This window comes from Salmo salar, chromosome ssa14, assembly GCF_905237065.1.
Source record: "Salmo salar chromosome ssa14, Ssal_v3.1, whole genome shotgun sequence".
NCBI classification, from domain to species: domain Eukaryota; kingdom Metazoa; phylum Chordata; class Actinopteri; order Salmoniformes; family Salmonidae; genus Salmo; species Salmo salar.
In genome coordinates, this window is record NC_059455.1 from 94,393,945 (window position 1) to 94,411,794 (window position 17,850).

Sequence of the window (17,850 nt, forward strand, 5' to 3'; positions counted from 1 at the left end):
CTGTTTCCTCTCTGCGAGTCTGAGAGAGATAGGGGATGTACTGTGTTGGGGGATGGGCTATGTAGAGGGATTGGCTATGTAGGGGGATGTATGTAGGGGGATGTACTGTGTAGGGGGATGGGCTATGTAGGGGATTGGCTATGTAGGGGGATTGGCTATGTAGGGGGATGTACTATGTAGGGGGATGTACTATGTAGGGGGATGTACTGTGTAGGGGGATGGGCTATGTAGGGGGATGTACTATGTAGGGGGATGGGCTATGTAGGGGGATTGGCTATGTAGGGGGATGTACTATGTAGGGGGATGTACTATGTAGGGGGATGGGCTATGTAGGGGGATGTACTATGTAGGGGATGGGCTATGTAGGGGGATGTACTATGTAGGGGGATGGGCTATGTAGGGATATTGGCTATGTAGGGGGATGTACTGTGTAGGGGGATGGGCTATGTAGGGGGATTGGCTATGTAGGGGGGATGTACTATGTAGGGGGATGTACTATGTAGGGGATACACTATGTAGGGGGGATATACTATGTAGGGGTTGGGCTATGTAGGGGGTGGACTATGTAGGGGGATGTGCTATGTAGGGGGATTGGCTATGTAGGGGGATGGGCTATGTAGGGGATTGTACTATGTAGGGGTTGGGCTATGTAGGGGGATGGGCTATGTAGGGGGATTGGCTATGTAAGGGATGGGCTATGTAGGGGGATGGGCTATGTAAGGGATGGGCTATGTAGGGGGATGGGCTATGTAGGGGGATGGGCTATGTAGGGGGATGTACTATGTAGGGGGATGGGCTATGTAGGGGGATGTACTATGTAGGGGGATGGGCTATGTAGGGGGATTGGCTATGTAGGGGGATGTACTGTGTAGGGGGATGGGCTATGTAGGGGGATTGGCTATGTAGGGGGGATGTACTATGTAGGGGGATGTACTATGTAGGGGATACACTATGTAGGGGGATATACTATGTAGGGGTTGGGCTATGTAGGGGGTGGACTATGTAGGGGGATGTGCTATGTAGGGGGATTGGCTATGTAGGGGGATGGGCTATGTAGGGGATTGTACTATGTAGGGGTTGGGCTATGTAGGGGGATGGGCTATGTAGGGGGATGTACTGTGTAGGGGGATGGGCTATGTAGGGGGATTGGCTATGTAAGGGGGGATGTACTATGTAGGGGGATGTACTATGTAGGGGATACACTATGTAGGGGGATATACTATGTAGGGGTTGGGCTATGTAGGGGGTGGACTATGTAGGGGGATGTGCTATGTAGGGGGATTGGCTATGTAGGGGGATGGGCTATGTAGGGGATTGTACTATGTAGGGGTTGGGCTATGTAGGGGGATGGGCTATGTAGGGGGATGGGCTATGTAGGGGGATGGGCTATGTAGGGGGATGGGCTATGTAGGGGAATGGGCTATGTAGGGGGATGGGCTATGTAGGGGGATTGGCTATGTAGGGGGATGGGCTATGTAGAGGGATTGGCTATGTAGGGGGATGGGCTATGTAGAGGGATGGGCTATGTAGGGGGTGGGCTATGTAGGGGGATGAGCTATGTGGGGGGATGGGCTATGTAGAGGGATGGGCTATGTAGGGGGATGGGCTATGTAGGGGTTGGGCTGTGTAAGGGGATGGGCTATTTAGGGGATGGGCTATGTAGGGGGATGGGCTATGTAGGGGGATGGGCTATGTAGGGATGGGCTATGTTGGGGGATGGGCTATGTAGGGGGATGGGCTATGTAGGGGGATGGGCTATGTAGGGGGATGGGCTATGTAGGGGGATGGGCTCTTGTAGCAGACTAAACTGAACGTGATGTGAATTACCCTCCTCTCAAAAATTCCGCCCCAATGAGTTGCATGTAGGGTGTCTATGGTCAAAGTAAATCCAATGTCTTCCTCTCCGACAGGGCTGGGTGACTGGCGTTCAATGTACCCCCTCAGTCACTGACAGTCACTCAATTAGCCCATGTCAACTCAAATGTTTTAGATTGGGAAATTAGTCTAGCCAGCTATGTAAACATGTAGTTTAGAATTGCAGGAAATTAGCTGTAAACCTGCAAATTGTTCTGTCCGCCTCATGGCAAAAATGAGTAGAATTGCAGGAAATGTACTCTAAAACTTTATTTTCTTTTCTCTTCGCTGTCAAAATGTTTTGCTCTCAAGGTTACCCAGCCCTGCTCTAGATACTGTGTGGAAACTGGAGCCATTAGCTTGATGGGGGCCTTTTATTGTGGATCAATAGATTTGATTAGGGATTGGATTTGGGGAGAAAGGCAGCAGGATGTTTAAGGCTATATCTCAATAGTCTCTGCTTGTTTCATCTTCTTCATTTAGAAGGATGGAAAATGACTCCTCTCCATTTCTCTCTACTTCTACCTCCCCCCTCTCTTCACTCCTGACTCCTCTCTTCTCCTCCCCCCTCTCTCTGCCCCTCCCTCCCTCCCTCCACTCTTCTCTTTCCCCTTCTCTCTGCTCCTCCCCTCTGCCATGGTTCAGAGACTGATCTGTAACATATCATAGTAAAGGGCAACTCTTTCCCTCTGGCATTTATCTTTCATCTACACTTTTACCTCTCACCCTCACTCACTCACTCCCTCCCTCTCTCTCTCTCTCTCTCTCTCTCTCTCTCTCTCTCTCTTTCTCGCTCTCTCTCTCTCTCCATCTCCTGCTCACCTGCACACTCTCTTTCTCACTCACCCACTCACTCACTCACTCACTCACTCACTCACTCACTCACTCACTCACTCACTCACTCACTCACTCACTCACTCACTCACTCACTCACTCACTCGCTCACTCACTCGCTCTCAAATCTCACAGGAGGTTTGCAGAGGGAAGATGAGAGGAAGAGAAGGAGGGAGAGATAAAGAGGTATGTCGGGTGGATTAAAGGTACACACTTCTTATCAGCCGAGCTCAGTGGAATGGGTTAGATTATTAGGAATCGTAGCTGAGATCTGGGAGGATGGTGAGCTGATTGGAAGATCGATGAATTTGTTTGCGATGAGAAGACTGAGGCCTTATTACCGTCATCAGTTATCATACTTCTCCTTCTCTTTCTTTCTCTCTCTTTCTTTCTCTCATCTCTTCCTCTATGTCATTCCCTATCTCTCCATCTCACTCCGTATTTCTTTTCTCTCTATAACTCTCTCTTACTTTCTCTAATATCTTCCTCTTCCATTTTGTTTTTTTTTCTTCATCAGTCTTCCTTCCTGCCTCATCTCTAAACCAGGGTCTTCCTTTCATCCCATTTCTGAACCAGGGTCTTCCTTCCTGCCTCATCTCTAAACCAGGGTCTTCCTCCCTCATCTCTAAACCAGGGTCTTCCTCCCTCATCTCTAAACCAGGGTCTTCCTATTTCTAACCATCCCTCATCTCTAAACCAGGGTCTTCCTCCCTCATCTCTAAACCAGGGTCTTCCTCCCTCATCTCTAAACCAGGGTCTTCCTCCCTCATCTCTAAACCAGGGTCTTCCTCCCTCATCTCTAAACCAGGGTCTTCCTCCCTCATCTCTAAACCAGGGTCTTCCTCCCTCATCTCTGAACCAGGGTCTTCCTCCCTCATCTCTAAACCAGGGTCTTCCTCCACACCATCTCTAAACCAGGGTCTTCCTCCACACCATCTCTAAACCAGGGTCTTCCTCCACACCATCTCTAAACCAGGGTCTTCCTCCACACCATCTCTAAACCAGGGTCTTCTTTCCACCTCATCTCTAAACCAGGGTCTTCCTCCCACCTCATCTCTAAATCTGTTATCGGCCCTGTTGCTAATCCTGTTGGGATCAGGAGTCTGTAGGAGGGAGAGGCTTCGTGAAGCCAATCCAATCTGGGTCACAGAGAGTGTGTGTGTGTGTGTGTGTGTGTGTGTGTGTGTTGTGTGTGTGTGTTTGTGTGTGTGTGTGTGTGTGTGTGTGTGTGTGTGTGTGTGTGTGTGTGTGTGTGTGTGTGTGTGTGTGTGTGTGTGTGTGTGTGTGTGTGTGTGTGTGTGTGTGTGTGTGTGTGTGTGTGTGTTTGTGTGTGTGCCATCTGTCTTGACAAGATTATTGGAGTCGGACAAGAAATCAGACTGGGCCAGATTAGATATGAATATAGGGCAGGAGATAGGGGGAGTAGAGAGAGAGGGGAGGAGAGAGAGAGACAGAGTGAGTGAGTGAGTGAGTGAGTGAGTGAGTGAGTGAGTGAGTGAGTGAGTGAGTGAGTGAGTGAGTGAGTGAGTGAGTGAGTGAGTGAGTGAGTGAGAGAGAGAGAGAGAGGGTGGGAGAGAAAGAGACAGAGTGAGTGAGTGAGAGAGAGAGAGAGAGGGAGGAGAGAGACAGAGTGAGTGAGAGAGAGAGGGAGAGAGAGAGAAAGGATGGAGGAAGAGTTGGAAGAGGGAGGAGGGAGAGGGAGGGGGAGGAGAATGAGATGGAGGAAGGATGAGGGAGGAGGAAGGAGAGAGGGGGAGAAGCGAGATAGAGGAGGAGGACAGGGGGAGGAGAGAGAGACACAGTAAGTGAGAGAGAGAGAGAAAGAGGGGGAGGAGAGAGACAGAGTGAATGAGAGGGAGGGAGGGAGGGAGGGAGGGAGGGAGGGAGGGAGGGAGGGAGGGAGGGAGGGAGGGAGGGAGGGAGGGAGGGAGGGAGGGAGGGAGGGAGGGAGGGGAGGGAAGGAGGGAGGGAGGGAGAGTTAGAAGAGGGAGGAGTGAGGGGGAGGAGGATGAGATGGAGAAAGGATGAGGGAGGAGGAAGGAGAGAGGGGGAGGAGGGAAGAGGAAGACAGACCGTGGGTGAGGAGCTTGAATGAAGGAGGAGGAGCGAGGCGTATGAGAGACACAGAGCGAGACAGACAGAGACGCCATCAAAAGGAACATACAATTTGACATACCAATTAGGATCTGGCTAAAAATACTTAAATCAGTTATAGAACCTATTGCCCTTGATGGTTGTGATATCTGGGGTTCGCTCACCAATCAAGAATTCACAAAGTTGGACAAACACCAAATTGAGACCAAATAATACCAAATAACGCATGCAGAGCAGAATTAGGCCAATACCCGCTTATTATCAAATCCAGAAAAGAGCTGTTAAATTCTACAACCTGCTAAAAGGAAGCGATTCCCAAACCTTCCATAGCAAACCCATCACCTACAGAGAGATGAAACTGGAGAAGAGTCCCTTTAACAAGCTGGTCCTGGGGCTCTGTTCATAAGCACAAACAGACCCCACAGAGCCCCAGGACAGCAACACAATTAGACCCAACCAAATCATGAGAAAACAAAAAGATAATTACTTCACTGTTATTAAAACAAGACCCAGATGATAAATGTAAAGATCAGACAGGTTTTTTACATGGACAATACATTGGAGACAATATACGACAACTACTACAAATGTATGCACTCACTACTGTAAGTCGCTCTGGTTAAGAGCGTCTGCTAAAATGACTAAAATGTACCAAAAAAAAGTATAGAACAACATGAAACATCTAAGAAGCCAGGCCTGGTATTTATAGCATATTTTGAAAAGGCCTTTGATCAAGTAAGAATGAATTTGATCAATTTCAGTGAGTCTCTTATACAATGTATAACAACCTCATGTGTAAAATAGTAAATAGCGGCTGCTTCTCACAGAGTTTTGAATTCTCAAGGGGAGTTATACAAGGGTGTCCGCTGTCATCATATCTATTCGTTATGGTCATCGAAATGCTAGCTATTAAAAATTAGAACAAAAAACAACATTTGATGATTAGAAATCCAAGGCTTAAAAACGAAGGTGTATGCCGATGACTCAAGTTTTATATTTATTTAAGTCCTCAAGCTAGATCCCTGCAATGTCTCATTGAAGATCTAGATAACTTTTCTGGACTTTCTGGACTAAAAGTGTACATTATTAAGTATTGGATCTTTAATAAATACAACTTTTTACCCTGCAGTTTATCTATAAAATGTGTTGACAGTGAAGAAGACATACTTGGTATTCATATCACAAAAGTTATAAATGAGCTCTCAACAAAGAATTTAATCAGAAAACTAGTAAAAATAGACAAGATCCTGCAACCATGGAGAGGTAAATACCTGTCTATTTATTAGAAAAACTGCACTAATTAACTCCTTATTCTCAGTTTACTCACTTACTTATGGAGCTGCCTACTCCTGATGACTTGTATTTAAAATCATATCAGCAAAAAATATTTTGCTTTATCTGGGATGCTAAACCAGACAAGATAAAGCATGCCTATCTACAGTTGAAGTCGGAAGTTTACATACACATTAGCCAAATACATTTAAACTCAGTTTTTCACAATTCCTGACATTTCATCCGTGTAAAAATTCCCTGTCTTAGGTCAGTTAGGATCACCACTTTATTTTAAGAATCTGAAATGTCAGAATAATAGTAGAGAGAATGATTTATTTCAGCTTTTATTTATTTCATTACATTCCCAGTGGGTCAGAATTTTACATACACTCAATTAGTATTTGGTAGCATTGCCTTTCAATTGTTTAACTTGGGACAAACGTCTCGGGTAGCCTTCCACAAGCTTCCCACAATAAGTTGGGTGAATTTTGACCTCGTGGATATCTGTCGACGGGCCCATGAGCAGGGCGTTGACCCTTGTTGCTTCTGTGTGGGAGCTATTACATGACTGGGATGTAATGTAAATGTTGAACGGCTTCACTGCAAGTAGATTGTATGTTTTAAATATTGAATAAACTAATGAAGATCATGAGCTGGTGTAAGCGATGTAAAATGGCTAGTTAGTTAGCGGTGGTGCGCGCTAATAGCGTTATAATCGGGTGACGTCACTCGCTCTGAGACCTGAAGTAGTTGTTCCCCTTGCTCTTCAAGGGCTGTGGTTTTTGTTGCGCGATGGGTAACGATGCTTGTCTATGTGTGCAGAGTCCCTGTTTCAAGCCAGGTTAGGGCGAGGAGAGGGACGGAAGCAAAACCTTTACACTGGCACACACCAAGAGAAAATTATTTAGTGTGGAGGTGCTTACTAACAAAGAATTAACTGTAAGCTATAAAAACAAAGAGAGTCACAGTGGCCTAAACAGAGAGTACACAGTGGCAGAATACCTGACCACTGTGATTGACCCTAATCTTAAGGAAAGCTTTGACTATGTACAGACTCAGTAAGCATAGCCTTGCTATTGAGAGTGGCCACCGTAGGCAGACCTGGCTCTCAAGAGAACACAGGCTATGTGCACACTGCCCATAAAATGAAGTGGAAACTGAGCTGTACTTCCTAACCTGACAAATGTATGACCATATTGGAGACACATACAGTGCATTCGGAAAGCATTCAGACCTCTTGACTTTTTCCATATTCTGTTACGTTACAGCCTTATTCTAATATGGATTAAATACATTTTTCCCTCATCTATCTACACACAATACCCCATAATGACAAAGCGAAAACAGGTTTTTTCAAAATTTTGCAAATGTATTACAAATAAAAAACAGAAATACCTTATTTACATATATTACCAGTCCAAAGTTTGGACACACCTACTCATTCCAGGGTTTTTCTTTATTTTTACTATTTTCTACATTGTATGAAATAACACATATGGAATCATGTAGTAACCAAAAAAGTGTAAAACAAATCAAAACATGATTTAGATTCTTCAAAGTAGCCAACCTTTGACTTGATGACAGCAGTATTCTCTAAACCAGCTTCATGAGGTAGTCACCAGGAATGCATTTCAATTAACAGATGTTATAAGTTAATTCGCTGTATTTCTTTCCTTCTCAAATCAAATCAAATTTTATTTGTCACATACACATGGTTAGCAGATGTTAATGCGAGTGTAGCGAAATGCTTGTGCTTCTAGTTCCGACAATGCAGTAATATCTAACGAGTAATCTAACCCAACAATTTCACAACAACTACCTTATACAGACAAGTGTAAAGGAATGAATAAGAATATGTACATAAAAAAATATATATTAATGAGTGATGGTATAGAACGGCATAGGCAAGATGCAGTGGATGGTATAGAGTACAGTATATACATATGAGATGAGTAATGTAGGGTATGTAAACATTAGTGACATTGTTTAAAGTGGCTAGTGATACATTTATTACATTTTTTTCATTATTAAAGTGGCTAGAGTTGAGTCAGTATGTTGGGAGCAGCCACTCAATGTTAGTGATGACTGTTTAACAGTCTGATGGCCTTGAGATAGAAGTTGTTTTTCAGTCTCTCGGTCCCAGCTTTGATGCACCTGTACTGACCTCGCCTTCTGGATGATAGCAGGGTGAACAGGCAGTGGCTCGGGTGGTTGTTGTCCTTGATGATCTTTTTGGCATTCCTGTGAGTGCTATGGGGCGGTAGTCATTTAGCTCAGTTACCTTAGCTTTCTTGGGAACAGGAACAATGGTGGCCCTCTTGAAGCATGTGGGAACAGCAGACTGGGATAAGGTTTGATTTAATATGTCCTTAAACACACCAGCCAGCTGGTCTGCGCATGCTCTGAGGACGCGGCCAGAGATGCCGTCTGGGCCTGCAGCCTTGCGAGGGTTAACACGTTTAAATGTTTTACTCACGTTGGCTGCAGTGAAGGAGAGCCTGCAGGTTTTGGTAGCGGGCCGTGTCAGTGGCACTGTATTGTCCTCAAAGCGAGCAAAGAAGTTGTTTAGTCTGTCTGGGAGCAAGACATCGTGGTCCGCGACGGGGCTGGTTTTTCTTTTGTAGTAATTGACTGTAGACCCTGCCACATACCTCTCGTGTCTGAGCCGTTGAATTGTGACTCCACTTTGTCTCTATACTGACGCTTAGCTTGTTTGATTGCCTTGCGGAGGGAATAGCTACACTGTTTGTATTAGGCCTCACTCCCACCTATCTGAGATATCTACTGCAGCCCTCATCCTCCATACACAAAACCCTTTCTGCCAGTCACATTCTGTTAGAGGTCCCCAAAGCACACACATCCCTGCAGCTAGCGACTGGAACGAACTGCAACAAACACTCAAACTGGACAGTTTTATCTCAATCTCTTCATTCAAAGCCTCAATCATGGACACTCTTACTGACAGTTGTGGCAGCTTTGCGTGATGTATTGTTGTCTCTACCATCTTGACCTTTGTGCTGTTGTCTGTGCCCAATAATGTTTGTACCATGTTTGTGCTGCTACCATGTTGAGGTTCTACCATGTTGTTGTCATGTTGTGTTGCTACCATGCTGTGTTGTCATGTGTTGCTGCTTTGCTATGTTATTGTCTTAGGTCTCTCTTTATGTAGTGTTGTGTTGTCTCTCTTGTCGTGATGTGTGTTTTGTCCTATATTTATATATTTAAAAAATATATATTTTTAATCCCAGTCTCCCCGCAGGAGGCCTTTTGCCTTTTGGTAGGCCGTCATTGTAAATACGAATTTGTTCTTAACTGACTTGCCTAGTTAAATAAAGGTTAAATAAATAAAAAATAAATAAAAAATATTATTGCAAATATTATGTCAAGAAAAGCTCAAATAAGTAAAGAGAAACGACAGTCCATCATTACTTTAAAACATGAAGGTCAGTCAAACGTGGAAAATTTTAAGAACTTTCAAAGTTTCTTCAAGTTCAGTTGCAAAAACCATCAAGTGCAATGATGAAGCTGGCTCTCATGAGGACAGCTAAAGGGAAGGAAGACCCAGAGTTACTGCAGAGGATACATTCATTAGATTTGACTGCACCTCAGATTGCAGCCCAAATAAATGCTTCACAGAGTTCAAGTAACAGACACATCTCAACATCAACTGTTCAGAGGAAACTGCTTGAATCAGGACTTCATGGTTGAATTGCTGCGAAGAAACCACTACTAAAGGACATTAATAAGAAGAAGGTTCTTGCTTGGGACAAGAAACAGCAATGGACATTAGACCAGTGGAAATCTGTCCTTTGGTCTGATGAGTCGAAATGTTAGGTTTTTGGTTCCAACCGCTGTGTCTTTCTGAGACTGCAGTGATACGCCATCCCATCTGGTTTGCACTTAGTGGGACTATCATTTATTTTTCTACTGGACAATGACCCAACACACCTACAGGCTGTGTAAGGGCTATTTTACCAAGAAGGAGAGTGATGGAGTGCTGCATCAGATGACCTGGCATCCACAATCACCTGACCTCAATTGGGTTGAGATGGTTTGAGATGAGTTGGACTGCAGAGTGAAGGAAAAGTAGCCAACATGTGCTCAGCATATATGGGAACTCCTTCAAGATTGTTGGAAAAGCATTCCAGGTGAAGCTGGATGAGAGAATGCCAAAGAGTTTGCAAAGCTGTCATCAAGACAAAGGGTGGCAACTTTAAAAAATGTGTTTAATAATACATGATTCCATGTGTGTTATTTCAGAATGTTGGAGGACACTGTGTTCTTGAAGACCTTCAATGCTGCATAAATGTTTTGTTACCCTTCCCCAGATCTGTACCTAAAGAAAACCCTTGAAGGAGTAGGTGTGTCCAAACTTTTTACTGCTACTGTAAGTATTCAGATCCTTTGCTATGATATTTGAAATTTAGCTCAGGTGCATCCTGTTTCCATTGATCACCCTTGATATGTTTCTACAACTTGATTGGAGTCCACCTTTGGTAAATTCAATTGATTGAACATGATGGAAAGGCACACACCTGTCTATATAAGGTAAAACCGTTGACAATGCATGTCAGAGCAAAAACCAAGCCATGAAGTTGAAGGAATCGTCCATAGAGCTCCGAGACAGGTTTGTGTCAAGGAACAGATCTGGGGAAGGGTAACAAAACATTTCTACAGCAATGAAGTTTTCCAAGAACACAGTGGCCTCCAACATTCTTAAATGGAAGAAGTTTGGAACCACCAACACTCTTCCTAGAGCTGAGCAATCAGGGGTGAATGGCCTTGGTCAGGGACGTGACCAAGAACCCGATGGTCACTCTGACAGACCTCCAGAGTTCCTCTGTGGAGATTGGAGAACCTTCCTGAAGGACAACCATCTCTGCAGCACTCCACCAATTAGGCCTTTCTGGTAGAATGGCCAGGCGGATGCCACTACTCAGTAAAAGGCACATGACAGCCGGCTTGGAGTTTGCCAAAAGGAACCTAAAGGATTCTCAGACCTTGCGAAACAAGATTCTCTGGTCTGATGAAACCAAGATTGAACTCTTTGGCCTGAATGCCAAGCGTCACATCTGGAGGAAACCTGGCATCATCCCTACGGTGAAGCATGGTGGTGGCAGCATCATGCTGTGGGGATGTTTTTCAGTGGCAGGGACTGGGAGACTATTCAGGATCGAGGGAAAGTACAGAAAGATCCTTGATGAGAACCTGCTCCAGAGCGCTCAGGACCTCAGACAGGGGCAACGGTTCACCTTCCAACAGCCAAGACAACACAGCCAAGACAACACAGGAGTGGCTTTGGGACAAGTCTCTGAATGTCCTTGAGTGGCCCAGCCAGAGCCTGGACCTGATTGAACATCTATAGAGAGACCTGAAAATAGCTTTGCATCGACGCTCCCCATCCAACCTGACAGAGCTTGAGGGGATCTGCAGAGAAGATTGGGAGAAACACCCCAAATACAGGTGTGCCAAGCTTGTAGCGTCATACCCAAGAAGACTCAATGCTGTAATCACTGCCAAAGGTGCTTCAACAATGTATAGAGTAAAGGGTCAAAATACTTGTATAAATGTGATATTTCATGTAAATTAGCAAAAATGTGTAAAAACGTGTTTTTGCTTTGTCATTATGGGCTATTGTGTGCATACTGAAGAGGGGAAAAACTATTTAATACATTTTAGAATAAGGCTGTAACGTAATAAAATGTTTTTTAAAAGTCAAGGGTTCTGAATACATTTACATTTTAAATTTTCGTCATTTAGCAGACGCTCTTATCCAGAGCGACTTACAAATTGGTGCATTCACCTTATGATATCCAGTGGAACAACCACTTTACAATAGTACATCTATATCTTTTGGGGGGGGGGGGGTGGTTAGAAGGATTACTATATCCTATCCCAGGTATTCCTTAAAGAGGAAGGTGGTGATTGACTCCGCTGTCCTGGCGTCGAGAGGGAGCTTGTTCCACCATTGGGGTGCCAGGGCAGCAAACAGTTTTGACTGGGCTGAGCGGGAACTGTGCTTCCGCAGAGGTAGGGGGGGCCAGCAGGCCAGAGGTGGATGAACGCAGTGCCCTTGTTTGGGTGTAGGGCCTGATCAGAGCCTGAAGGTACGGAGGTGCCGTTCCCCTCACAGCTCCATAGGCAAGCACCATGGTCTTGTAGCAGATGCGAGCTTCAACTGGAAGCCAGTGGAGTGTGCGGAGGAGCGCGGTGACGTGAGAGAACTTGGGAAGGTTGAACACCAGACGGGCTGCGGCGTTCTGGATGAGTTGTAGGGGTTTAATGGTACAGGCAGGGAGCCCCGCCAACAGGGAGTTGCAGTAATCCAGACAGGAGATGACAAGTGCCTGGATTAGGACCTGCGCCGCTTCCTGTGTAAGGCAGGGTCGTACTCTGCGAATGTTGTATAGCATGAACCTACAGGATCGGGTCACCGCCTTGATGTTAGCGGAGAACGACAGGGTGTTGTCCAGGGTCACGCCGAGGCTCTTAGCACTCTGGGAGGAGGACACAATGGAGTTGTCCACCGTGATGGCGAGATCATGGAAAGGGCAGTCCTTCCCCGGGAGGAAGAGCAGCTCCGTCTTGCCGAGGTTCAGCTTGAGGTGGTGATCCATCATCCACACTGATATGTCTGCCAGACATGCAGAGATGCGATTCGCCACCTGGTTATCAGAAGGGGGAAAGGAGAAGATTATTTGTGTGTCGTCTGCGTAGCAATGATAGGAGAGACCATGTGAGGATATGACAGAGCCAAGTGACTTGGTGTAAAGCGAGAATAGGAGAGGGCCTAGAACTGAGCCCTGGGGGACACCAGTGGTGAGAGCACGTGGTGCGGAGACGGATTCTCGCCACGCCACCTGGTAGGAGCGACCTGTCAGGTAGGACGCAATCCAAGAGTGAGCCGCGCCGGAGATATCCAACTCGGAGAGGGTGGAGAGGAGGATCTGATGGTTCACAGTACAATACTTTCCGAAGGCGCTGTACCTCTGGTCTAAACGGTCTATACCTCTGGGCTATATAGTCTATACCTCTGGTCTATACCTCTGGTCTATACCTCTGGCCTATATGGTCTATATGGTCTATATGGTCTATGTGTCTATACCTCTGGTCTAAATGGTCTACACCTCTGGTCTATATGGTCTATACCTCTGGTCTATACCTCTGGTCTATACCTCTGGTCTATATGGTCTATACCTCTGGTTTATATGGTCTATACCTCTGGTCTATGTGGTCTATACCTCTGGTTTATATGGTCTATACCTCTGGGCTATATGGTCTATACCTCTGGGCTATATGGTCTATACCTCTGGGCTATACCTCTGGGCTATACCTCTGGGCTAAAGAGTCTATATGGTCTATATGGTCTATGTGTCTATACCTCTGGGCTATATGGTCTTTACCTCTGGTCTATACCTCTGGGCTATATGGTCTATACCTCTGGGCTAAAGAGTCTATATGATCTATATGGTCTATGTGTCTATACCTCTTGTCTATATGGTCTATACCTCTGGTCTATACCTCTGGGCTGTATGGTCTATACCTCTGGTCTATACCTCTGGTCTATACCTCTGGGCTGTATGGTCTATACCTCTGGTCTATGTGGTCTATACCTCTGGTTTATATGGTCTATACCTCTGGTCTATGTGGTCTATACCTCTGGTCTTTATGGTCTATACCTCTGGTCTATATGGTCTACACCTCTGGTCTATACCTCTGGGCTATATGGTCTATACCTCTGGTCTATGTGGTCTATACCTCTGGTTTATATGGTCTATACCTCTGGGCTATATGGTCTATACCTCTGGTCTATATGGTCAATACCTCTGGGCTATATGGTCTATACCTCTGGGCTAAAGAGTCTATATGGTCTATGTGTCTATACCTCTGGTTTATATGGTCTGTACCTCTGGTCTATACCGCTGGTCAAGATGGTCTATATGGTCTTTATGGTCTATATGGTCTATACCTCTGGGCTCTATGGTCTATATGGTGTATATGGTCTATGTGTCTATACCTCTGGTCTACACCTCTGGTCTACACCTCTGGTCTATATGGTCTACACCTCTGGTCTATACCTCTGGGCTATATGGTCTATACCTCTGGTCTATGTGTCTATACCTCTGGGCTATATGGTCTATACCTCTGGTCTATGTGTCTATACCTCTGGGCTATATGGTCTATACCTCTGGTCTATACTTCTGGTCTATACCTCTGGTCTATATAGTCTATACCTCTGGTCTGTACGTCTGGGCTATATGGTCTATACCTCTGGTCTATACTTCTGGTCTATACCTCTGGTCTATATAGTCTATACCTCTGGTCTATACCTCTGGGCTATATGGTCTATACCTCTGGTCTATACTTCTGGTCTATACCTCTGGTCTATATAGTCTATACCTCTGGTCTATACCTCTGGTCAAGATGGTCTATATTGTCTATTTGGTCTTTATGGTCTATATGGTCTATACCTCTGGGCTCTATGGTCTATATTGTGTATATGGTCTATATTGTGTATATGGTCTATGTGTCTATACTTCTGGTCTATACCTCTGGTCTATATAGTCTATACCTCTAGTCTATACCTCTGGTCAAGATGGTCTATATTGTCTATATGGTCTTTATGGTCTATATGGTCTATACCTCTGGTCTATATGGTCTTTACCTCTGGTCTATATGGTCTATACCTCTGGGCTATATGGTCTATACCTCTGGTCTATATGGTCTATACCTCTGGGCTATATGGTCTATACCTCTGGGCTATATGGTCTATACCTCTGGTCTATATGGTCTATATTGTGTATATGGTCTATGTGTCTATACCTCTGGTCTATATGGTCTTTATGGTCTATATGGTCTTTACCTCTGGTCTATATGGTCTATACCTCTGGGCTATATGGTCTATACCTCTGGGCTATATGGTCTATACCTCTGGTCTATATGGTCTATACCTCTGGGCTATATGGTCTATACCTCTGGTCTATATGGTCTATACCTCTGGTCTATATGGTCTATACCTCTGGGCTATATGGTCTATACCTCTGGGCTATATGGTCTATACCTCTGGTCTATATGGTCTATATTGTGTATATGGTCTATGTGTCTATACCTCTGGTCTATATGGTCTTTATGGTCTATATGGTCTTTACCTCTGGTCTATATGGTCTATACCTCTGGTCTATATGGTCTATACCTCTGGGCTATATGGTCTATACCTCTGGTCTATATGGTCTATACCTCTGGGCTATATGGTCTATACCTCTGGTCTATATGGTCTATACCTCTGGTCTATATGGTCTATATTGTGTATATGGTCTATGTGTCTATACCTCTGGTCTATATGGTCTTTATGGTCTATATGGTCTTTACCTCTGGTCTATATGGTCTATATGGTCTATACCTCTGGGCTATATGGTCTATACCTCTGGTCTATATGGTCTATACCTCTGGGCTATATGGTCTATACCTCTGGTCTATATGGTCTATACCTCTGGTCTATATATGGTCTATACCTCTGGGCTATATGGTCTATACCTCTGGGCTATATGGTCTATACCTCTGGTCTATATGGTCAATTGGTCTATACCTCTGGGCTATATGGTCTATATGGTCTTTATGGTCTATGTAGTCTATACCTCTGGGCTATATGGTCTATACCTCTGGTCTATATGGTCTATACCTCTGGTCTATACCTCTGGGCTATATGTTCTATACCTCTGGTCTATACCTCTGGGCTCTATGGTCTATATTGTCTATATGGTCTTTATGGTCTATATGGTCTATACCTCTGGGCTATATGGTCTATATGGTCTATATGGTCTATACCTCTGGGCTATATGGTCTATATGGTCTATATGGTCTATACCTCTGGGCTATATGGTCTATATGGTCTATATGGTCTATACCTCTGGGCTCTATGGTCTATATTGTGTATATGTTACACCCTGATCTATTTCCACCCCCCTCCAGGTGTCGCTCGTCTTCCCCATTATCCCCTGATCATTGAAACCTGTGTTCTGTTTGTCTGTTGCCAGTTCGTCTTGTCTTGTCAGGTCTTACCAGCGTGCTTTCCCGTTTTCCTGTTTCTCAAGTGTTTGTTTCTTAGTTTTTCCCGGTTCTGACCGTTCTGCCTGCCTTGACCCCAAGCCTGCCTGCTGTCCTGTGCCTGTCTGACTCTGACCTGATCACGAACCTCTGCCATTCCTCGACCTGCCCTTTGCCCCATGTTTCAATAAATGATTGAGAACTGTAAAATCCCGACTCAGGAAATGACCCAGATGCAGACACAGGAGGCGGATAGTACAGCAATGATTTATTAAAGCACGGCGAAAAGGCCAGACATATTTACACAATTCCTCTCTTCTTCCACCCCATCCATCCTCTCACTTCCCATCTCTCTCAACTCTCCTCTCAGTCTCCCATATCTCTCTCCTCTGTCTCCTCTTCCTCTCAGTCTCCCATATCTCTCTCCTCTGTCTCCTCTTCCTCTCAGTCTCCCATCTCTCTCTCCTCTCCTCTCACTCTCCTCTCCTCTCCTCTCCTCTCCTCTCCTCTCCTCTCCTCTCCTCTCCTCTCCTCTCCTCTCCTCTCCTCTCCTCTCCTCTCCTCTCCTCTCCTCTCCTCTCCTCTCCTCTCCTCTCCTCTCCTCTTGCTCTCCTCTGCCCCCCCCGCGTTTCTACCAAGTGACGTTCCATGTGAGACTCCCAAGCTGTCGCCCTGAGAACCCCATCGAACTTTCCATGGTGACCATGGTAACAGTGGATGAACATCCGGTGGAAGGGGGCGGCAGAATGCAGCAGTCACACACCAGTGCGTTTGTATGTTTGTGTGTGTGTATGTGTGTGTGTGTGTGTGTGTGTGTGTGTGTGTGTGTGTGTGTGTGTGTGTGTGTGTGTGTGTGTGTGTGTGTGTGTGTGTGTGTGTGTGTGTGTGTGTGTGTGTGTGTGTGTGTGTGTGTGTGCGTGCGTACGTGTGTTTTGCGCGTGTCTTCTTTGAAAATGTAAACTCCAATGGGTGCCATTTTGGCTCAGAATTATATTCCATCTTGTTTGCTTTGGACCTTTCAGAGCCAACATGGCCTACTGTTTGCATTACTCTGTATCCTTATGTCTCTGACTGTGGCTACTGGCCTTGGTCACTTAAATAAAGTCACGCACAACGTTTGGCTAATAGCACCACGCGAAAAATCTATTATGTCCATATATTAAATCCATAAGATCCATCACCCCCACCTGCGTGTAGCCCATATGCTCTGGCTGAGGGGAGATAGGGAGTAAAGTAGGGCCCTGGTCAAAAGTAGTACACTATATAGGGAAAAGACTGCCTTTTGGGATGCACACAAAGAAAGCAGAAGTTTACACCACCATCACCACTAAAACCACTATCTCACTAACACCTCTATCACTACTATCACCACTATCACCACTATCACCACTATCTCACTAACACCTCTATCACTACTATCTCACTAACACCACTATCACCACTATCACCACTAAAACCACTATCTCACTAACACCTCTATCACTACTATCTCACTAACACCACTATCACCACTATCACCACTAAAACCACTATCTCACTAACACCTCTATCACTACTATCTCACTAACACCACTATCACCACTATCACCACTAAAACCACTATCTCACTAACACCTCTATCACTACTATCACCACTATCACCACTATCTCACTAACACCACTATCACCTATATCACCACTATCTCACTAACACCACTATCACCTCTATCACCACTATCTCACTAACACCACTATCACCACTAACACCACTAT

The 17,850-nt window shown here is 45.2% G+C and overlaps 1 protein-coding gene across 1 annotated transcript in view; it reads right to left on the minus strand.

Annotated features, from left to right (window-relative positions):
- Window positions 1–3,566, minus strand: part of LOC106570687 (macrophage mannose receptor 1) — a 14,769-nt gene extending 11,203 nt beyond the window's left edge. Inside the window, exon 1 of the mRNA XM_045693718.1 lies at window positions 3,368–3,566. Within this exon, the coding sequence (XP_045549674.1) occupies window positions 3,368–3,566 (199 nt within the window). The remainder of the gene's footprint in view (window positions 1–3,367) is intronic.
- Between the last annotated feature and the right edge of the window lie 14,284 nt (window positions 3,567–17,850).